Source organism: Mus musculus, chromosome 2 (genome assembly GCF_000001635.26).
Source record: "Mus musculus strain C57BL/6J chromosome 2, GRCm38.p6 C57BL/6J".
NCBI lineage: Eukaryota > Metazoa > Chordata > Mammalia > Rodentia > Muridae > Mus > Mus musculus.
The window spans coordinates 127,975,391-127,999,509 of NC_000068.7; the positions used below are offsets into that span (position 1 = coordinate 127,975,391).

Genomic DNA, 24,119 nt, shown 5'->3' on the forward strand with positions numbered 1-24,119 from the left:
ATGGCCAAAATTGATGCTGGCTTCTCCCCTCCCCCATCCACTTTTCATTTTCCTTCTCCACAAAGGTTATCAACCTAGCCATGGGATTTGTCTTCCAACTTCCTTGAATGCATGCTGCTTGTCTGTTGGCTTCAGGTTTCAAGCCTGGGTAACTTGAGGCTTGACTGGTGAGATACTCAGAGCTTTGGATTCCACTCGGAGGGATGGGCCAGGACTTTAGGTATACAAGCCTGGAATCAGTAAGCAGGAGAAACAGCTCTGCAGCCAGGGCCAGCTGGCCCTGCCTCTCCTCCAGAGTCTTGTGACTTCACAGTGGAAAGGCAGACAGCAGAAGTCAGGTGGGGTGGGGTTTTCTTGGGTTATGTAACTTGATCCCACAATTTGCTACTTGTGTGACTTGGAATTCTGTCTCAATTTCTCCATATACAAAATAGTAATAGTCAGGAGTAAGAGGGCTCCGGACTTAGGAGCTTTTAGTAAAGGTCAAATGGGTGAAGATTTGGATGTGCTCAGAATAAAGCACCCGGTGCTCAGTAAATTCGGGCGGCGTGGTCATTATCCTCAAGATTCCTCAAACTTTCTTCTTTTATCTGAGTGTTGTGTTTTATTTATTTCAGAATGATTCATAGTTATAGAGTCAACCTTATTATACATCAACTGGAGAATAGAGAAAATACGGTACACAGTCTTCAAACTTCCTCTTCCCCTGTTCTGCCAATTCCCACCCCCTAATGTTTGGGTTTGCTTTCCCCGTCATCTCGACTGACCCTCCTTAGCTCCTCTCTCTTACCATCCACCTCCAACCTGCACTTTGTCAACTTTACCACCATCAGCCTCTTGCATGAAACCAAAGTCTGAGTTCTCAATGGGACTCTCAAGTTATCTCCTGCTCTAGAGAAGCTACAGCTCCTTTGTGTGGCCTTGGAATGCCTTCTCTCTGGCACACCCTGCCCACTTGTCTGTGTCTCTCCTCTGTTGGGTCTACTACTGGACTCTAAGCTCTATCCCTGGGCTCACAGGCCTCCTGCCAGGCCCCTCCCATCAGTGCCTGCTGCATCTATCCCCCACCCCACCCCCCCACACACACACTCTTGCTTTCATCCTCTTAGACAAAGCTCTTCCAAGCCTGTACAGTTACTCTTGGTTGAGGACCTGACTTGTGTGAGCATAGAAGATGTGGGTCATTAATTTGGTGTCTTCATATCTCACAGTGCCTGGCTCTGCATAGGTTAATTCAACTAAGGGGATGAAGTTACCTTGTTCGGTGACATCACCTTTGGCCAAGGCATCAGTTAGAGTTTTGTATTTAAACCATCCTGATAGCCTGTGAAGCATAGATTTCATGTTGTGAAGTTCAGAAGTTCCTGGCCAGGGAAGCTGGGGATGGATACCTCCCTTTGGAACCATCTAGTGAGATTTGCTATAGAAAGAAATCTTCCAGCTTAGAAAGTAACTAACAGCTTTTTAAAAAATCCTATTTGTAGTGCACTAGCTCAAAAGAATGTCTGGGTCTGTTTCTTATTTACTCCTGACCAAATGGGCATCTCAAGAAGGTTGGGCTGGGTTCCAGACCAGAGGTGGAGGTAGGGTGTAGAAACATTCATGTATCTGTCTTTCAGCTGGATTTAGTCATTCTCTAGAGAAATCTTCCCACTCGGCACCTGTGAGGATACAATTCAGATAACTGCTAATGCATATTCAGGTGCTTATAGTGTACCAGTCTCCGCCTTAAGATTTCTCATGTACTGACTCAACATCTTGAGATAACTCAACAGAGTAGAAGTTTGTTCTCTCTCTCTCTCTCTCTCTCTCTCTCTCTCTCTCTCTCTCTGTGTGTGTGTGTGTGTGTGTGTGTGTGTGTGTTTGTGCTCATTTAAATGCAGAGGCTAGAGGGGCACATTGGGTGACTTTTATCTTTGTCCACTTTGTTTACTTGAAACAAAGCCTCCCATTGAGCAGAGTACTCACTGTTTGGGCTAGGCAGGCTAGCCAGGAAGCTCTAGGGATCTGCCACCTTTGCCCCCAACGCTGAGGTGGCAGGCACACATGCCCTTGCTATGTTTTACTTTTTAACATGGCTACTAGGGATTCAAGCTAGGATGTCTGCCCAGCAAGCCTAGGGATCTACCTGCCTCTGCCCCCAACTCTAGCCAGCCGTTCCCTTGCTACATATTTACCCAAGAGAAAAGAAGCCATGAGCCTTCTTGAAGATATATACATAAAACTTCACAGGCGTTTTTCTAATCAACATTATTGGGGAATAATTTAGTATTCATTCAAAACAAGCCTTTTAAATAGATCGATGGCGGTAATGTCTCACAAGACTGTCAAGTCACAAAACACTTTCAACCACATTCCAAAATTGCTTACACATTTCTGCGGTCTATCCCTCCCTCCAGCCCCATCCCAAGGTCATGGTGGGCATTCTCTTTGCCACTCATTGTAGACTTACTTATAGTAGGACTGTACTGCATATGTTGTGTCTTCCTTATTTCAGTTAGTGCTTTTATTTGGGATTCATCCTTGTTACAACGCTGATTAGTCACTGCTATTCTCTCCTGACAATTAGTATTCCATTAAAGGTATTGAATATACTACTCTTCTTTTGTGTATTTGCTTATTGATGAATGCTTCATTTATTTTCTGTTTGGAACTATTACAAATAAAATGGCTGATCACCTAATGACTTGTCTTGCCCCCCCTCTTCATTCTTCAAAGTCAGCAATGCCCACTTGCTTCCTAGAGCTGCATCTCTGACTCTTCCCTCCTCTTCTCTTCTCTGTCCCATTCACTTTTGTACGCAGATACTTCTGTTCACATTAGCAAAGCTGTGTACCCCAGGTCTCTAGCCACAGCTCCCAAGTCCTTTTGCCATATGAGATGACATGCACAGGTTCCAGAGGTAGGAATATGCCCTTCTTTGGGGATCATTACTCAACTATACAATTCATTGCAGAATTCCAATAGAGGAGGACTTTAAATAAATGGCAAGTTTGTAAGGTATGCAAAACTTTTTTGAAAATAATGTGGACCTAGACTCTATGCATAGACAGGGAAGAAGAGAGATAAGCATGGTGCAGAGGGGGAGGCCAGCATTAGCAATGGAGCTTAGGAATTGAGGGGACAGTAATGTAGTAGAGACTGGTGGTTGCAGGCTTAGAGGCAGTACCGGCAGACAGTTTTGTAGGGCATCCTGAGTACTAACTGGAGTTTATGGATGCTTCTTTCTCATGGGCTTGACCCACTACTGTATCCACCATACATCTCTACTTTGTCTTACAGGCATGCAGACGACATCCTGGATGAAGACATCTTCCAGGGAAGGGCGCTCACCAACAGTCGCTCGCTACAGGCACTGATGGCTGGACTGAAAGCCTACAGTACATGGGAGACTGTTAGCTGCCTACAGGACTGTCGTGAATGCACCGGAGGCATGGTGAGTCCCTAAGAGCAGGCCTGCCCCATGGTCACCAGATCTGCAGGGCTGTGCTTCGTACAGTGTGTGTAGGGGAGTGGGATGTGTTGAACAGAGCAAGTCTTTGAATCTTAAGTACACTGTCACTGCCTCTGGGTACTTAATATTAGCCTGTGACCTGTGCTTATTGTCTTGTATGGTGTTGCAAGTCCTGATGTGGAAATGCTTGGCATGCAATAACTGATCATGAAGATCACTGGTGCATGTCATTGAACTTGAAGGTTGTGGTTGACAGGATAGGAAATGGCCACTGAAGATGCAGATGATCAAAGGTCTGCCCCAGAATTTAGTCCCATGGGTAGAACACAGGAAATGACTTTAAGAGTTTCCAGCTCTGGGAAGAAGGAAGAGACAGAGCATTTACAAGCTGCAGCAGTGTCTCCAGCTCCAGGTCTTAGCCTGGACATTGTGGGTGAGAAAGTGCAATGTGAGTCTCTGGGAGTTGAGGGGTCCCAGAGAACAGCTGTGTTGTGTTGCTTGCCCTGGGATCTGTTCATCCAAGATAGGGCATAGGCAACGGACCAAAGAAATGGTTCTGCTCAAGTTCAGCTTGGTGAACCAGTGAGTGAGTCTGCTGTGGTTGCCTAGAGGAGCATGGGGACACAAAGGCATCCATATCACTGAAAAGCTCACCACTGAATTACGGATGTGTGCTAACATGCCTGGCATTTGTGTGAGTCCTGGGATTTGAGTTCAGGTCTTCATGCCTACACAGCAAGTGTGTTTACTCACCAATTCATTCCCCTAGCCCCACAGTAATGTTTATTCTTTACAAAAATCCTTGCTAATTGTACAACCCTTACTTTATCTTGGTATATTCCTCTCCATCCCTCTTCTACCCTCCCTGACCCACCTCATTCCCCATGTATGGGTGACAATCCGTGAAAGTTGCATCCCTGGGGTTCCCCAAACATTTTCATGCAGCCCTCTCAAAAAAAGGTCTCTGCTCCCCAGCAACTGCCTTTTACTTTCATAACTTTGAAGCAGGATCTTGTGAGGTGTGTAACTTTTGTTCACTTTCAGGGCCTGGCAAGGTTTGGAGCTTCTGAGTCTTATGAACCTCCCTTCTCCAGGAAGGAGTGCTTCAGTTTGGAGAAACATTTACATAATAGGATCATGTATCAGGTTCTTCCACAATTCTGAGTGCTGAATAGGATTCAAGAAGACTGTGTTAGATAAAGCCAGTGAGAAAGTGGACCCAATGTGGTGTGTGTGTGTGTGAGTGTGTGTGTGTGTGTGTGCATGTGCAAGTGTGTGCAGAATATGTGGATGTGGTATTGTGGATCAGTGGCCAGGCATTGGCTGTGGTAGTAATCGGGGTTCAGCCCAAATGGAAACACCATATTGATAACCCCCAGAAATGTAACATTTCAGCCACACAGTCTGAATAGGATAGCTCCTGCAGCTCCCAAAGGACACTTTCCAGAAGAGATGGACAAAAAACCAAGCCCCTATTGGTCCTTTGATCTAAATTTGAAGCTGAATGTAGTTGACTGTTGTCTAAAAAGAAGGAAGAAAATTTTTAGCTTTAGTAGAGAAAAGGTCAAGAGAAAATTAAGGGCAGTTGTAGAAAATCAAAGGGGAAGTATGTTTTGGAAGGCTGTTCCCTGGAGTTGGGGAACCCTGTGGAGAGATAAGTGGAAGGGGACAGAGCCACTGGCAGAGCTGAGGGGCTTCTCCCATGAGCTGTTTGCTGGTTCAACAGAAATCCAGAGTGGCTAAGTAGAAGTGCACCCAGGATGGTGAGGTGCCAGAAGACACATGTGTGTCTTCCTTGCAGGATGTTTCATGGGAGATCCCTGGGAAAGGGTGAATGAAGAACGGTGACCTCTGACATTGACATACCCTTGTGCTAGATTCTCCAAGGTAGCCAGGGCAGTGGCTTGTTCTGACTTCCCTTAGAGACCCAACAAACCAAAAGACTGCTTTCTACTATTGGAGCTCGCTGTCTCTTCAGATAGGAGGATGACAACATCTGGGAACAGAACTTGGGATTCTAGAGTAATGATGGGTGAACAGATGGGAGGTAGGATCTGAAGGGATCAGGCAGTGGTGTGAGGCTGTTCATAAGGGGATGATCAGGCACAGCTGGAGTCTAAGCTGGCTCAGACAGTGTTCCTCTGAGAGATACCTCAAGCCCAAGGTCTTGTCACTCACCTGTGATCTTCCAATCATCTTGCGTTCCTCCTTTGGCTCATCCTCTCTGCTCTGGTTTGAATGTAGTTTTGTTTCCATTAAAACTCATTGGGCCTTGGCTCCCTGATGCACTGGGATTGAAGTGGCAGGGCTGTTAAGAACGTTTGGGATCGTGAAAGGTTTTCTTGATAGATGGGATGGCTTAGTTCTCCTAGGAAACAGGAGGTACAGATGAAGTTGTAAGCTCTGAATCATGGCTTGGTCTTTCTGGCTACTGACCCCTCCACACCCCCATCCCTATTCTAAAGCTGTCTAAGCTTATTTAAGTTATCTCATGAAGACAAAAGATGCTTCAATGGTCAGGAAATCCCATGGGATTTAGGATATTTGCATCAAGAACTAGTGTCAGAGACCAAATATTAGGACAAAGTGTGTTCCAAGCACCCCACTGTTCAGGAAATCACAGGTTTTAGGAGACATGTGCTGGAGGTAGAGACCCAATATCCACTTGTCTCATTACTCTAAGAACTCTGTGCCAGGACCAGGGGGAAAAGCATGCTAAGTGTGTACTTCTTATTGTATCAGAGGCATTGCCACCTGCACACGGGGTGAAGGTGGGGTGTGGCACAACCAAGGACACCAGAAAAGGCATGAGTCTAAATGAGGGAGCATAGGAGGACAGAATCGATGAGGAAAAACTGGACTTAGACTGGAGAGAAGGATGAATCAGTGCTGTGCAGAACTGTCTGTGGTAGGCTCTCCCAGGTACCCACATGTGCCTGGGATTGTATCCACAGAGACAGAGCCTCAGCACACGGCTAGGAATGCAGCAGACCCTCCACAGTGTCTGCTATTCTCATGAAAGGTTTTCATGAATGCTCTTTTGCAAAGGAGAAGCGGAGACTGGACTGAGTGGCAGCTAGAGCTGGGGCTGAGTTCTTCACTAGGTCCCTCTGTCCTAAGGCTGACTAGGGTGTGCAGCATGCAAAGTGGCTAAGGACTAAGCAGTGACCACTTGATAGACAGGTGGACAGATGGACTAATGGACTGAGGGGAGTGAGTGGGTGTCCTGTGTATCTATTTTCTCTCATTCTTAGAACTTGAGATTGATTCATAAAACTTGTCCCCTTTCACCTTTCTGTGCGTTATTTTACTTCAGACAATTAAAGGATTTTGGAGTGTGTGTGCTTGTTCGTGTGTGTGCATGTAGAAGCCAGTGGTTGATGTTGGCTGCCTTCCTCAATCACCTTTTGTTAATGAGTTAAATTTCCTTTTGACACTTTTGATGGCTATGATACATCTAATTATTCTTACCCTTGCTGTCTTCTGTCTCCCGTCCATTACTGTCCATTCTGCCTCTTTCCTACAAACCCCTTTTCTACCTTTGTATCTTTTGTTTTGTTTTGTGACCCACTGAGTTTAAGCAAGGCTACCTGTAAAACTGTGGTTGCAGAACTATCCTTTAGAGCCCAGAAGGTATACAACTGAAGGCCATGATTTCTTCTTCCCCAACACCCATCAACAGCCAATAGTTTCCCCAGGGAGGGGGAGACCCTCTGAGTCCTTCCCATCCATGGATGACTGCTAAAAAACCCAGCTTTGTTCAGGCCCAGTGCAGGGGATCTCTGCTGCGGTGCGTTCATGAATTCTCTGTCACACTCAGAAAACAGTGTTTTGTAGCTCTTCTCTCCAACATTTGGCTCTTATACTCTTTCTCCCACCTCTTCTGGATAATCCCTGAGCCTGGATACATGATATAAATATTTAGGGCTGCATGCTCATCAGTCATAGCTAGAACAGCCATGTATCTCTTTCACTGCAAAGAGAAGCTTCTCTGATCCAGGCTTAGGGTGGTATATATCTATGCATATAAATGTAAATATTTAGAAGATAGTATTATGTGATGTCAACTTATGAAAACAGCAGCAGTGAGTCCTCCCGTCCCCACCCCAGGGCCTATGACCTTCTAGCCATGACTTTCTAAACAGGTTTAAAGTACCAATCATGAATTCTCTTCTTTGGCCTTAAGTCTATTCAGGTATCTGTCATTTACTCCTGTAACAGTCATGCCCCTATTGTTCCAGGGATTGCACTTGGCATGGCGGGTTGGAATTATGGCTTCAACTTTTCTCCTCTGGCAGCTTCTAGCACCTTCTAGCCAGCAGGAGGCATGCTAGCCAGGAGAAAGGGGGCTTCCAGTTAAGTTCCAGCTTCATTTCTCTATGTCCTGCCACCCACGTTTGTCCCACCTTATTTCTGGAGACTAGGTCTTTCTCTGAATATGGAGATCACTGATTTGGTAGACAGGCTGGTCAGTAAACTCCAGAAATCTACTTGCCTCTCCAGGGCTGGAATCACAGGGGCATTCACCACCCGCAGCTTTCTGCATGGGTGATGGGGATCTAAAGTTAGGTTCTCATGCTTGGACAGCAGACATTTACTGACTGAGTCATCATGACTTTTTATGGAGAAGTTGCCAGCCTTGGCCGTATGTCAGTCATATCCAAAGCACGAGTGCCCCACTGGCAGCTCCTTTGAGGGGATGACAAATGTGATGTCATGTCTAGTATGGGAGCAGGAAACTTGAAAAATTACATAGTGTGCTAAGATAGGAACCGTTCTGGCAATAATCTTTGCTGCTTCTCTCTTATCACCAGCAATCCTCCTAACCTTTGAGGCACTCCTCTTAACTTCTGGCTTTCATGTCTGGCACTAGTACTCAGCATGAGTGTTATCTAGGGAGGGCATGTTATTTCCTCAGTGAAACAATTTTTTTTAAAGATTTATTTATTTATTATATGTAGGTACACTGTAGCTGTCTTCAGACATTCCAGAAGAGGGAGTCAGATCTCCTTATGGATGGTTGTGAGCCACCATGTGGTTGCTGGGATTTGAACTCAGGACCTTCAGAAGAGCAGTTGGGTGCTTTTACACGCTGAGCCATCTCACCAGCCCCAACAATTTTTTTTATATATTTTTTCTTTATTTACATTTCAAATGTTATCCCATTTCCTTGTTTCCCCTCCAAAAAACCCTTATCCTTTCCTCCCCCTCCCCCTGCTCACCAACCCACCCACTCCCACTTCCTGATCCTGGCATTCCCCTACACTGGGGCATTGAGCTGGCACAGGACCAAGGGTCTCTTCTCCCATTGATGCTCCACAGGCCATCCTCTGCTACATATGCGGCTAGAGCCATAGGTCCCTTCATGTGTTCTCTTTGGTTGGTGGTTTGGTCCCTGGGAGCTCTGGGGGAATCTGATTGGTTCATATTGTTGTTCTTCCTATGGGGAAAACCCCTTCAGCTCCTTGGTTCCTTTCTCTAGCTCCACCATTGGGGACCCTGTGCTCAATCCAATGGTTGGCTGAGAGCATCCATCTCTATATTTGTCAGGCACTGGTGGAGCCTCTCAGGAGACAGCTATATCAGGCTCCTGACAGCAAGCACTTGTTGGTATCCACTATAGGGGTATGGGTTTGGTGACTGTATATGGGATGGATCCCCACCCCCTTCAGTGAAGCAATTTTAAAACCACATGCATTATGTTTCTTTTCCCAATTGCAAAAGCAATGCATCCTTTCTGTATATACCCACTGTAGATGTTTTTTGAAAATAAGAAAAGCACAGAGAAGGAAGGAAATAGATGCTACACCTGTGCTTCTAAGCAATGACACGTTTCTAAGCCACATTCTTTCTATGCACTGGTGTGTTTAAAGTTTTATAAGTTCTTGCCCCTGAGGCAGTAAGGACAATACTTCAGATTTCACGTATGCAGCAGTGTTAGTGTCTGGTAACATTTATGATGTATGTGTAACATAATTTAACTAACCAACTATGGTGGTTTGAAGATGTTTGGCCCATGGGAAGTGCTACTATTAGGAGGTGTGTCCATGTCAGAGGAAGTATGTCACTGTGGAGGCGGGCTTTGAGGGCTCCTACAGCTCAAGCTCTGCCCCATGTAGAAGAGCTAGTCTTCTCCTCGGGGCCTTCAGATCCAGATGCAGAATTCTCAGCTCTTGCTCCAGCACCATGTTTGCCTGATTCCTGCCATGGTGAAAATGGACTGAACCTCTGAAACTGTAAGCCAGCCCCAAGTAAATGTTGTCCATTATCAGAGTTGTCTTGGTCATGTTGGTCCCTTCGCAGCAATGGAAATACTAACTAAAATGCCAACCTTCAGTTATATAACAATCTATTATAAAAATATTCTAATACCTAACTTTGGTGCTAATTTGTGTGCATATTCTGCTTTTGGGGGAATACATATTTAAATAATACTGACACTGTGAACAAAGGTTATACATATTTCTTCTTCTATCAGCAATCAAAACCAAGGCCTAATAGTTTCTAGACCAGTGGCTTTCAAGTTCTCTTGATCATGACCCCCCCCCACACACACACAATAGAATTTTCATTATAATCCAGAAATTCCATACATATATACATACATGAAAAGTGGAAAAAAAATAGAAATTTTCATGTAATAACACTGGCCTTCCCATCCTGATGTGTTCTGGTAATTTCCTTTCATTTTAAGAAAAGCAGACCACCATGCATTACCTGGACTTCAGGACCTGCTGGTGTGTCACAGCTTGCTGTTTGCAGAGCATAGCCAGGCTCACTGGTCAAATCCCAGAGTCTTACTCTAGGTAGCTGGGGTTTCAACACAGAGTCCAGGAAGCTGCAGTGTTGGAGGATACATTGTCTAGTCCAGGCTGTGGGATGCCTTCAGTGACTGGAAGGTTTCTAATTTCACCCCCTTGGTACTTAAGATTTTGTATTTGAAGTTCAGGAAGAATGGGGACCCCAATTATCTTTTGAGAGCCAATACAACATAGTAACCATTTCCCCCCTACCTGCCTGAATGAAGCATCCGGCTGCCACTGCTGCTTTTGAGTATCCCTGCAGGAGCCTTGAGATCCTCAGACTCCTTTTGTCTACAAAGGGATATTTCCTTAGCCCCCAATGGCTCACTTAACTAAGTAAGCACTCTGTGTTAGGAATTATTGAGAGAGTCATAAACTGGTTGTTTTTATAGTGTTTTATTAGTTCTTGCTTTTTGGGGAGGGTGGTGACAGCCTACATCTTCGAAGAGTAATATTTTACTTCTCTAAGAACCCTCTCAATGAAGTTGATAAATGCAGGCTGGAAGTGGAACTTGGAAATTACGTCATCTCTAAGCCTTTGCTTCCAGGTTCTCGTTTCTCTGACTAGCTGCACCTTTGCAACATTGTTGCTCACTTTTTGTGTGCAAAGCCTAGGACGCATGGCCTTCATACAAAGAAAGAGTTTCCCAAGTCTCTTATTTCGTTGCCCATGCTATTAGGAAGTGTCATAGTTCAAGTTCATGTGAGCACATCCTAACCCTAATGGCTAAAGGATGATTGTGAAGTAAGGACACACTTACTTTGTTAGGCGGTAAACCTAGGGCACATATTCTTGTCCAGAAGGTGATGTGAAGCAGGTTCTGTGCACTGGGAGTGGCATTAGAAGACCCAGAGACTTTACTCTCAGGATCATTAGGGGTTTTCTAGCTGTGTTTGACTAACAGGCAACAGATTTACTTTCATGACCTAAACAGCAACAGAAGGTCAATACATGTGCACTGAGTTGTTTGCAAGTCACTGGACATCAGGCAAGAAAGAGTCTGTGACCTTTGACCCACACAAGCCTTACAACTGTCCCAGTTCACTGCCTTGAGAGTGTTTCTAGGCTGTGGCTGAGGAGGGGAAACCAAGGCAGAACCCAGAGAACTCCCTGTGTTCAGAGTATGGAGCTGAAAGTCCAAGGAGAGCAAAGCATGTGAATTCACAGGACTGACGAGTGAACGAAGCAAGAACTCAGATCTGCAGCAGGGTCCTGTAAAGAGTCACTAAGACCTCTTGAATGCCTGTGTGTGTGTTACTAAAATTCCTCCCCTGGATACGGACCACATCTGCCACTCCTCCTAAGGTCCTAACAACAAGCCTGAGTATGATTTTCCCACAGTTCAACCTGGGGATCAGTGAGTTTATCGGGATTACTCATAGAACATGAGGTTACCGACGGGAACATGAATAGCTCCAAACAACCACAGGGAAAAGTCTCTGCCCAGTATGGATAATGATCACATATATGAAGAGCCCCACCTACAGGCTTTCGTGCTCAGCCCCAGGCCACATCCAGTAAGAACAAAACTGCAAATGGCCGGGGGTATCTGGAGGAGGGTCCAGTGGCTTTTCTCACCGCCTCCTTCTCTGAGGGAATGTTAGCAGTCTGCAGGCCTGACAGGGACAGGCTCCAGGCTGATCTCTGGAAGATGGTGTTGGTTTAGCTCCTTCCAAGTGTAAGGGCGTGCCTCAAAGCTGAGTGAGGACTCTCTCAGAAGCATCGGAGGGACAGCGCTCAGCGGACACATGGCACTGGGAGTGATTGTTTTTGCCATCTTTAAAAAGAAATGCTCCATATAAAAGAATCACCTGTAAAACTGACAGCAGGGTTGTCACTGGGAGCAAGGCAAGTCAGAGGATGCAGAAAATCATTTTCAAAGATCTGAATGGGACGAAGGCAACCTAAACTTGCGCATCCAACAAAATTATGTTTCCAAAGCAAAGGTGTAGTTAAGATGCATCATCACAACTGCGAAAGCTGAAAGACTTAGTCACTGGCTGGCTTTCGCTCTCGGAAATAGAGTAATTCTTGGGGAGAATGAAAAGGATCCCAGAGTGAAAAGAATAAAATTAGTAACTGCAAGGACAAACAAATGAGGTGGTTTCTCAGCATTTAAATCGTACACACACCTGAACTTTGGAAACAGGGTCTCACTGTGCAGCCCTGCCTGGTCTCTGTCCTCCCAGCGAGTGCTGGGATCACAGGTGTGCACCTCTGCCCAGCTTAAGTGCTTTTAACAAAGATTACTTAAACACAAGTGATAACCTTGTAGCCTGAGGTCAAGCTCTGAGTGCCGTGGTTCCATTCCCAGACTTTTGGCTGAAACCAAGTATGACATAACAAAGGCCTGGAGGGAAGAGAAGAATGCTGCTACTGAAAGGTCTTAATCCTCACACACGGCTGTGTAACAGCACTTGAAAGTATACTGGGAACAGTTAAAGATGGGTGCTGTCTGAGTTTTCCTTGTTTGGAACATTTAACCAGAAGTGTTTCAGTTTGGGGAGAGTTTCTGGATTGGAGAATATTTTCACAGACATGACTATGAATGCTGAAGCACTTTGAAACCCAAAACCTTTCCAGATTTTATAGCATCTGGGATTTCCCATTTTTGTACCATGAACACTAAGATCTCTGCCAGAATAATACGACAAGATTTATAACTAGCATGTGATTTTGAACAATACCAAAGTAATCAGAAAGATGGGGATGCCGTAAGGAAACTGAACCACAGATGTTAAGTAACTTGCCCAAGTTTAAGCTCTAAATGGTGGCCCAGCCTGGCTTAGAAGCAAGCTCTCAAGGATGTCATCCTGAGTGAGGTAACCCAATCACAAAAGAACTCACATGATATGCACTCACTGATAAGTGGATATTAGCCCAGAAGCTGGGAATACCCAAGATACAATTCGCAAAACACATGAAACTCAAGAAGGAAGACCAACGTGTGGATACTTTGATCCTTCTTAGAAGGGGGAACAAAATACCCATGGAAGGAGTTACAGAGACAAAGTGTAGAGCAGAGACTGAAGGAATGACCATCCAGAGACTGCCCCACCTGGGGATCCATTCCATAAACAACTACCAAAACCAGACACTATTGTGGATGCCAACAAGAGACTTGCTGACAGGAGCCTGATATAGCTGTCTCCTGAGGGGCTCTGCCAGTGCCTGGCAAATACAGAAGTGGATGCTCACAGCCATCCATTGGATGGAGCACAGGGTCCCCAATGAAGGAGCTAGAGAAAGTACCCAAGGAGATGAATGGGTTTGCAGCCCCATAGGAGGAACAACAATATGAACAAACCAGTATCTCCAGAGCTCCCTGGGACTAAACCACCAACCAAAGAAAACACATGGTGGGACTCATGGCTCTAGCTACATATATAGCAGAGGATGACCTAGTTGGTCATCAATGGGAGGAGAGGCCCTTGGTCTTGTGAAGGTTATATGCCCCAGTATAGGGGACTGCCAGGACCAGGAAGCAGGAATGGGTGGGTTGGTGAGCAGGGGGAGGGGAGGAAGGCATAGGGGTTTTTTGAGGGGAAACTAGGAAAGGGGACTAACATTTGAAATGTAAATAAAAAATATCTAATAAAAAATAAAATTAATTTTTTTAAAAAACGAAGCAAAGCTCTCTCCCCTTTATAACCTTAGTTCATATGCAAATTGGGTGGTGGTGGCTCACCCTCTACTCTACAATATAGCGGAGCCTGCCCTCCCTCCCTAATGGGGAGCAATTTGTATCTGATCTGTGTCTTTGCAATCATATGAACTTGAGCGAACCTCTCACCTGCCTGTGCCTGGTTCCAGGAGTCTGTGGACCATAGCAGTGGAAATCCATCCACTGGACCAGACCTTCTTTTTCTATTAGCCCTTTTGAGTCAGTTTCTCAATGTTTCCTTCAGAGGGAGGCAAGGTGGGTTGTTACTCACCCCAGGCCTCTTCCTAAGTCTGGGAGGGTGGCAACTGGAGTTGGCAAGGCCAAAGCTGCTTTTCGTATGCTACATTTAGGTCTCTATTCTTGGTATGTAAGTGGAAAACCAAACTGGCCTTGTTCAGATGTGTTGAAAGTCTTTCACCTGGCTCTGTGGGGAGCCAGTTGTTGAAAGCTTCACTCTCCAGCCTCCAGGAGGTCACATGGCCAGAGCCCCTGGCTTGCTTCTCTTTGTCACCCACATTCTTTCCTTATGGATTAATGGGGTCACCCCAGTTCTCAGGACTGTTGCTATGTAACTATACTTACCCTGTTTGAGTAATTCTAGATTGAATTCTATAATTTCATTCAAGAGAGCAGTGGGGAAATGGCCTTGGTTTTACATTTCTGTCTTTGTGGACATCTGGAAGAGGTATCTTGTCATGGCAGAGGTACCATTGTGTTTGGAACATCATGGTCAAGGCTCTACATGGCTCTTCCCATGGAGGACATCAATTTCTCAACTCATAGATCCCAGGATCTGGGCTAGCATCTAGTAAATGCAGCCAGTCCCCTGTACCCATCCATGTATCCTGTCCCTGGCTTTAACCAACTGCAGATTAGACATATTCAGAAAATAATTGTGCCTCAACTAAAATGTTTGGATTCCTCTTTTTCTTATCATGACTCCCTAATCTATATCATATAACAAATATTTACATAGCAATAGGTATGAGAAGCAACCTGGAAACAATTTAACATATTTGGGGTATGTGCAAAGGTTAAGTACCATTTTATATAAAGGACTTGAACATCCAAAATCCGGGTACTTGCAATAAGTTCTGGAACTACTCCTCTATGGCCATCAAGCAACAATAGTGCTTGATTCTCCCTCCTTTCCCTTTTATGAACGATATAACAGATGAACCCCAACTTTTTCCCTTTCTTTCTTCTGTTCTTCATTACAACTTACTGGACACAAGTGGGAGCCACCTGGTTGGGGTCCTCAGGGTAAGGTTTTGGACTATGGAAGCTGAGTCCAAAGCCTCAGGGTCTACAGAAACAAGCTTGGAGTTTGGACACAACTCATGGGTCTTGCTGTCTCCTTACAAGGTCAGAGCCCTTGGTGGTAACTAAACTCTAAACATACCCATAGCCACATCTTATACCTTTGTCTTGGCCCCAGAAGGTACTAAGCTTGAGCTGTCTTTGAGACCAGTCTCCCCAGCAGGATTTATGACCTACCTCCACGCATGGAGCCTGCTTATTCTGCCCCTCGATGTTTCATTTCTCCTTTGCATGTTCCAGAATCCCACACAGAACAGCACAGGGAAAAGCAGAATAAAGAAATAAGAGAACAAAACTGAGCAAGCCAAAGTCTCAGAGGAGATGTGCGATCCAGCATAATGATGAGGTTATCAGAAAGCAGGCCTTGACCCTGCCTTTCATGTCTCACACGGAGCTGCTGTTTGCTGTTTGGGGACACAGTGCAGCTGGATGAAGCCCGAGTGATTACATCCAGTGATTGCATAACAAAACACTGAGACGATGCCTGTAAACTAAAAAAAAAAAAAAAAAAAAAAAAAAAAAAAAAAAAAAAAATGAGGGGAGTGTGGACCATGGCTGCTGCTTATTCAGTAGACTTCATCCTAAGGCTAACTCCTCAGGGACATTCAACACCACCTCATTTATCTGGCATCAACTAACCTTGGAACAGATCCAAGGCCTGACATAAACAGAACAGATCTCAGGGAAGGCCAGAGATGCCTAGAAGCCTGGGCTCTAGAGTGTAAGCTCCGCTCCACTCCTGAAGGAGCCTGGTTGGTTTCAGCTATGAGCAGGCCTTGTGTGTTGGCACTTGGCTCAGGTTTCAGATCCTCTGCAGAGGGAGGATCGAGGCTCTTTGAATACAGGTGGCTAAGAGCACCTAGTAGTACCTGTTAGTGCCTCAGAAAAATTTGAAGAGTTAAAAAAAATAGGCTTAAAAATCCAAGAATATAGACAGCCCTGAGAAGAAGTCTAAGCTCACCAGGAACACAGAGGTCACCCTGTCACCCAGCAGTGCAAGCTTTGTGTGGGCAAACAGGCTAGCACAGGGAGGGACAATTGCTTGATGGTCACCCATTCTTTCAGGTCCTATAGATGTATTATCTATAGGATAACATTTATTTAAATCCTTCAGATTTCTGTGCAAGACAAGTAGGTCAGCTTGCCTCAGATCTGTGATAATAGAGACTGTTTGGCTTCCTGACCAAATTGTGGAGAAGCAACAGGGCCAAGAACAATCCTGGCTGGTGCCTGGGTCATGTGTTGAGAGGGGTGCTGCTGAAGGATTCTGGCTCTCAAACTCAGGCTGGCTGGAACTGCATTTGTGTGCGGGATTAGAGCCTATTGCAGGGCTAGGGTCTGCTGCAGAGTTAGGGTCTGCTATACTAGGGTTGGGGTCTGCTGCAGGGTTAGAGCCTGTTGCAGTATTAAGATCTACTGTTATAGGGTCAGGGTCTGTTTAAGGGCTAGGGTCTGCTAAAGGGTTGGTGTCTGCTGTAGTAGAGTTAGGGTCTGCTACAGGGTTAGGGTCTGCTGCAAGGTTAGTGTCTGATAGAGTTAGGGTATGCTAGAAATGCCCATAATTCAGGCAACTGGGAGGCAGGTGGAAGAAGTCCCTTACTCAGGGTTCAATGGGGGGAAACGAAATGTTCAGAGATGGGTTGTTTAGGGTTCAAGTGTTGACATTATCATGGTCGCCACTTACACCTTTGTTAGCCACTGACAACTCGGCATCTTTCCTACTCTTCTGGAACTCATCAAGATCACTGACCAACTCTCTGCCCTCAAGCTTATCTGTCAGACACTCCCTCTCCAAGGATTGAAGTTCTTCCTGAAGAGTCCCACTATACCAGAGCTCTGAATTAAAACCTAGTAGGCCTCATTATAGATTCTCTACTGCCATTCTGAGAATTACACAGACAGTAATGAGTTTGCCTGTCTTGATATTTTATTTAAAAAAACAACACAATAAACATCACCTCATGATTTAGATGATTTTTCAGCATGATTCCAAGATGAGAGCAAACAACTCTTGCTTTTCAAAAGAAGTTTTAAGGTTTAAGTGAAGTTACTAATAATATATGCATACCACACACCATGTGAGTGTAGGCGCAAGTACCATGCGTGTGGAGGCCCAAGGACAATGATCTGGGGTCAGTTCTGTCCTTCACTCTGGAACTTAGGTCATCAAGTTTGCACCAGGGTCTTTTATCTGCTGAACCATCTCACTGGCCCACAAGTTTCTGGTTTTGCCTGCTTTAAGTTTTCTAAGCCCCTAAAAGGTCAAGTACCTGAGGCTGTGTGGCTGTCTAAGGTGCAGGGACTTTGTTATTCTGTGACTTAGCTATGGCTGGAACAACAAGCTGTAAGATGTCATTTCTTCAGATCTAGTGAAAGGAGGCAGGCGTTCTAAACAAGACCGTCACCTCAAACAGGTATGGTGATATACACGTGTAATCCTGGTTCAAGAAACAAAGGCAAGAAGATCCACCAGTCCAAGGCTAGTATCCTGGGCTACACAGTGAACCTGTCTCATATACTTGTATATGTATATATATATGTGTATTTGTTTGTATAAGTGTATGTATTGTGTTTGTGTGTATGTATATGTTTGTGTGTATGTATATGTTTGTGCATGTGTATGTATTTGTGTACATGTATGTGTTTGTGCATGTATATGTGTATGTGTATTGTGTATATGTGTTTGTATATACATATATGTATGTGTTTATGTACGTTTGTGTACATGTATGTATTTGTGTATATGTTTGTATATATGTATGTTTGTGTGTATGTATATATTTGTATATATGTATGTTTGTGTATGTGTTTGTGTTTATGTATGTGTTTTTATACATGTATGTGTTTGTGTACGTGTATGTGTATGTGTTTTTGTATGTGTGTGTATATGTGAATGGCAGAGTGGCTCATAGGTGGGGCCAATTTCTTAGGATGGGCCCTTGCATGTGGGCATATGAGTTCCCAGGGAGGAGGACTCCATGCAGGGGTGGGCTCCGTAGGATAAAATGAACAAGATAAATAGACACATAAGCTAGAGTGTTTTTAAATTTAAAAATAGATACGAGACCTTCCAAACCCAAGGATCCTGTCCCTGATTTAGGATTTTGCCTTTCTAATTATGTATGTAGGGAGGCCAGGGAACTTTGTGCCTCTGGGTTTTGTATTAATTAGTGTTTTATACTTCATTCCTACTTAGTATATTACATGTTTTTAAAACAAGCCTGTTTGTATTTTGTTGTGATGTTGAAGTCACTGAGGAGAAATATCATCCCTGTATGTGACAGTCTCTGTGTTATCTCTGGGACAGTCTTATGTTCCTGGGTCCGGTCTTGCTAGGCAAATTAGAGTGTGTAGTAACAGGCAGTAAAACTGACCCTTGTCACTGATAAAGGAAAGAGAAATTGCTACAGTGATCCAAGGATAATTAATTTCATTGGCAACATGCCTCTAAAAATCTCAGCCCAAACTTCTTAGGGAAGAAAGTAAGTTGATTATAAATGTCAGACAGAGTGGAGAGCATCCAGACCCACGGTGGATAAAGGACGAGTCTGGCATGGAACCTGAGCTACTTTGCCAGACTCAGAATCTGTTGTGTAGTGTCTTTTTCACTCCTTTTCCTCTTGTAAGATAACTCCCTAAGAGGATGGACACACACACACACAGACATGCACACATGTGCACACACACACACATACACACAGGCACTCATGTACACATCCCTTTTCCTAAAACATGAACCAACATACATGTGCACATGCATGTGTACAAATATGTACACATGCAAAAATATCATATCACCTTCACTGATTTACTTCAGAGCATTGCTCTTTTTCTTCTGTTATCTGGAAAACATTGCATGGAGCTGAGTAAAGTGAGCTGTCCTTTGACTATCTGGCACAGCAGTTAAGGGTCATGTGGTTGGTCATTGTAAATCAATCCTTCCTTCCTTCCTTCCTTCCTTCCTTCCTTCCTTCCTTCCTTCCTTCCTTCCTTCCTTCCTTCCTTCCTTCCTTCCTTCCTTCCTCCCTTCCTCCCTTCCTCCCTTCCTCCCTTCCTCCCTTCCTCCCTTCCTTTCATTTCTATTGGATATTTTCTTTATTTACATTTCAAATGTTATCTCCTTTCCAAGTTTTCCCCCCTCCTGGAAACCCTCTATCCCATCCTCCCTCCCCCTGCTTCTATGTGGGTGTTCCTCCACCCACCCACTCACACCCACCTCCCTGCCCTCTATTCCCCTACACTGGGGCATCTATCAAGCCTTCATAGGACCAAGGACCTCTCCTCCCATTGATTCCTGACAAGGCCATCATCTGCTACATATGCAGCTGGAGCCTTGTGTACTCCTTGGTTGATAGCTTAGTCCCTGAGAGCTCTGGGGGGTCTGGTTGGTTGATATTGTTGCTCTTCCTATGGGGTTGCAAACCCCTTCAACTTCTTTAGTCCTTTCTCTAACTCCTCTATTGGGGACTCACTCAGTCCAATGGTTGGCTGCAAGCATCTGCTTCTGTATTTATAAGGCTCTGGCAGGGCCTCTCAGGCGACAGCCATATCAGGCTCCTTTCAGCATGCACTTCTTGGCATCCACAATATTGTCTGGGTTTGGTAACTGTATATGGGATGAATCCCCAGGTAGGACAGTTTCTGAATGGACTTTCCTTCAGTCTACTTCTCTACACTTTGTCTCCATATTTGCTTCTGTGAGTACTTTGTTCCCCTTCTAAGAAGGATTGAAGCACCCACACTTTGGTCTTCCTTCTTCTTGAGCTTCATGTGGTCAGTGAATTGTATCTTGGGTGTTTGGAGCTTTTGGGCTAACATCCACTTGTCAGTGAGTGCATACCATGTGTGTTCTTTTGTGATCCGGATGATATTTTCTAGTTCCATCCATTTGCCTAAGAATTTCATGAATTTATCATTTTTAATAGCTGAGTAGTACTCCATTGTGTAAATGTACCACATTTACTTGTATCCATTCCTCTGTTGAAGGACATCTGGGTTCTTTCCAGCTTCTGTCTATTATAAATAAGGATGCTATGAACATAGTGGAGCATATGTCCTTATTACATGTTGGAGCATCTTCTGGGTATATGCCCAGGAGTGGTATAGCTGGGTCTGCAGGTGTTACTATGCCCAATTTTCTGAGAAACCACCAAAATGATTTCCAGAGCAGTTGTACCAACTTGCAATCCCACCAGCAATGGAGGAGTGTTCCTCTTTCTCCACATCCTCTCCAGCATCTGCTGTCACCTGAGTTTTTTATTTTAGCCATTCTGACTGGTGTGAGGCGAAATCTCAGGGTTTTGATTTGCATTTCCCTGATGACTAAGGATGTTGAATATTTCTTTAGGTGCTTCTCAGCCATTCGGTATTCCTAAGTTGAAAATTCTTTGTTTAGCTCTGTACGCTGTTTTTTGTTTTTTTGGTTTTTTTTGTTTTTTGTTTTGTTTTGTTTTGTTTTTGTTTTTTTTAATAGTATCAACCAGCAAAGCACTGTCATCTTCAAAAGCCATAAAAACAGTGTTCCTAGTAGCATGTACCACAAAGCTGAAGACATCCTTTGCATTGTATGTTTTTTCTGTACCCCGTTTTTAATAGGGTTATTTAATTCTTGGGAGTCTAACTTCTTGAGTTCTTTGTATATGTTGGATATTAGCACTCTACTGGATGTAGGATTGGTAAAGATCTTTTCCCAATCTGTTGGTTGCCCTTTTGTCCTATTGACAGTGTCCTTTGCCTTACAGAAGCTTTATAATTTTATGAGGTCCCATTTGTTGATTCTTAATCTTAGAGCATAAGCCATTGGTGTTCTGCTCAGGAAAATTTCCCCTGTGCCCATGTGTTCGAAGTTCTTCCCCACTTTCTCCTCTATTAGTTTCAGTGTCTCTGGTTTTATGTGGAGTTCCTTGATCCACTTGGACTTGAGCTTTGTACAAGGAGGAAAGAATGAATCAATTTGCATTTTTCTACATGCTGAAAGTTGAACCAGAACCATTTGTTAAAAATGCTGTCTTTTTTTCACTGGATGGTTTTAGCTCCTTTGTTTAATATCAAGTGACCATAGGTGTGTGGGTTCATTTCTGGATCTTCAATTCTATTCCATTGATCTACCTGTACCAATACCATGCAGTTTTTAATTACGATTGCTCTGTAGTACAGCTTGAAGTCAAGGATGATGATTCTGCCAGAAGTTCTTTTATTGTTGAGAATAGTTTTTCTATCCTGGATTTTTTGTTATTCCAGGATGAATTTGCAAATTGCTCTTTCAAACTCTATGAAGAATTATCTTGGAATTTTGATGGGGATTGCATTGAATCTTTAGATTACTTTCGGCAAGATAGCCATTTTTACTATATTAATCCTGCCAATCCATGAGCATGGGAGATCTTTCCATCTTCTGAGATCTTCTTCCATTTCTTTCTTCAGAGACTTGAAGTTCTTATCATACAGATCTTTCACTTGCTTGGTTAGAGTCACACCAAAGTATGTAATATTATTTGTGACTATTTTGAAGGGTATCCTTTCCCTAATTTCTTTCTTAGACTGTTTATCCTTTGAGTAGAGGAAGGCTACTGATTTTTTTTTTTTGAGTTAATTTTATATCCAGCCACTTTGCTGAAGTTATCAGCTTTAGGAGTTCTCTGGTGGAATTTTTGGGGTCACTTAAGTATAAAATCATATCATCTACAAATAGTGATACTTTGACTTCTTCCTTTCCAATTTGTATCACTTTGACCTCCTTTTGTTGTCTAATTGCTCTAACTAGAACTTCAAGTACTATATTGAATAGATAGGGAGAGAGTGGGCATCTTTGTCTAGTCCCTGATTTTAGTGGGATTGCGTCAAGTTTCTCTCCATTTAGTTTGATGTTGACTGCTAGTTTGCTGTACATTGCTTGTACTATGTTAGCTATGGGCCTTGAATTCCTGATCTTTCCAAGACTTTTAACCTGAAGGGATGCTGAATTTTGTCATATGCTTTTTCAGCATCTAATGAAATGATCATGTGGTTTTTTTCCTTTGAGTTTGTTTATGTGGTGGATTACATTGAGGGATTTCTGTATATTGAACCACCCCTGCATACGTGAGATGAAGCCTACTTGATCATGGTGAATGATCATTTTGATGTTCTTGGATTTGGTTGGCAAGAATTTTATTGAGTATTTTTGCATCAATGTTCATAAGAGAGAGTGGTCTGAAGTTCTCTTTCTTTGTTTGGTCTTTGTGTGATTTAGGTATAAGTGTAATTGTGGCCTCATAGAATAAATTAGGTAGTGTTCCTTCGGTTTCTATTTTGTAGAATAGTTTAAAGATTATTGGTATTAGGTCTTCTTTGAAGGTCTGATAGAGTTCTCCACTAAACTCATCTGGTCCTGGGCTTTTTTTTGGTTGCAAGATTATAAAGGACTGCTTCTATTTCTTTGGGGGTTATGGGACTGTTTAGATGGTTTATCTGATCCTGTTTTAACTTTGGCACCTGTTATGTGTCTAGAAAATTGTCCATTTCATCCAGATTTTCCAATTTTGTTGACGCTAAGCTTTTGTAATAGGAGCTGATGACTGTTTTAATCTCCACAGCTTCCATTGTTATGTCTTCATTCTCATTTCTGATTTTATTAATTTGGATACTGTCTCTGTACCCTCTGGTAAGTCTGGCTAAGGGCTTATCTATTTTGTTGATTTTCTCAAAGAACCAGCTCCTGGTTTTGTTGATTCTTTCTGTCGTTCTTTTTGTTTTTATTTGGTTGGTTTGAACCCTGAGTTTGATTACTTCCTGCCGACTACTCCTCTTGAGTGTATTTGCTTCTTTTTGTTCTAGAGCTTTCAGGTGTGCTGTCAAGTTGCTAGTGTAAGCTCTCTCCAGTTTCTTTTTGAAGGCACTTAGAGCTATGAGTTTTCCTCTTACCACTGCTTTCGTTGTGTCCCATAAGGTTTGGTATGATGTATCTTCATTTTCATTAAATTCTAAAGTCTGTAATTTCTTTCTTTATTTCTTCCTTGACCAAGTTATCATTGAGTAGAGCATTGTTCAGCTTCCATGTATATGTGTTTTCCATTGTTTTTGTTGTTATTGAAGACCAGCCTTAGTCTGTGGTGGTCGGTTAGGGTGCATGGGATTATTTCAATCTTCTTGTATTTGTTGAGGCCTGTTTTGTGATTACGTGGTCGGTTTTGGAGAAGGTACTTTGAGGTACGGAGAAGAAGGTATATTCTTTTGCTTTAGGATAAAATGTTCTATAAATATCTGTTAGATCCATGTGGTTCATAACTTCTGTTAGTTTCACTGTGTATCTATTAATTTCTGTTTCCATGAACTGTCCATTGTTGAGAGTGGGGTGTTGAAGTCTTCCACTATTATTGTGTGGGGTGCAATGTGTGCTTTGAGCTTTTATAAAGTTGCTTTTATGAATGTGTGTGCCCTTGCATTTGGAGCATAGGTGTTCAGAATTGAGAATTCATCTTGGTAGATTTTTCCTTTGACCAGTATGAAGTGTCCTCCCTTATTCTTTTTGATAACTTTTGGTTGAAAGTCAATTTTATTCAATATTAGAATGGCTACTCCAGCTTGTTTCTTGGGACCTTTTGCTTGGAAAATTGTTTTCCAACTTTTTACTCTGAGGTAGTGTCTATCTTTGTCACTGAGGTGCATTTCCTGTATGCAGCAAAATGCTGCATCCTGTTTACATAAACAGTCTATTAGTCTATATCTTTTTGGGGGAATTGAGCCCATTGATGTTAAGAGACATTAAGGAAAAGTGATTGTTCCTTCCTGTTATTTTTGTTGTTAGAGGTAGAATTATGTTTGTGTGGCTATCTTCTTTTGGGTTTGTTGAAAGATTACTTTCTTGCTTTTTCTGAGGTGTAGTTTCCCTTCTTGTGT

The 24,119-nt window shown here is 43.4% G+C and overlaps 1 protein-coding gene across 3 annotated transcripts in view; it reads left to right on the forward strand.

Annotated features, from left to right (window-relative positions):
• The window catches only part of Acoxl (acyl-Coenzyme A oxidase-like), a 287,456-nt gene that overhangs the window by 136,594 nt on the left and 126,743 nt on the right, over positions 1-24,119 (forward strand). For all 3 annotated transcript variants that reach the window (XM_006500273.2, NM_028765.3, XM_011239808.1), the window contains one exon: positions 3,283-3,436. In XM_006500273.2, the coding sequence (XP_006500336.1) occupies positions 3,283-3,436 (154 nt within the window). The remainder of the gene's footprint in view (positions 1-3,282; positions 3,437-24,119) is intronic.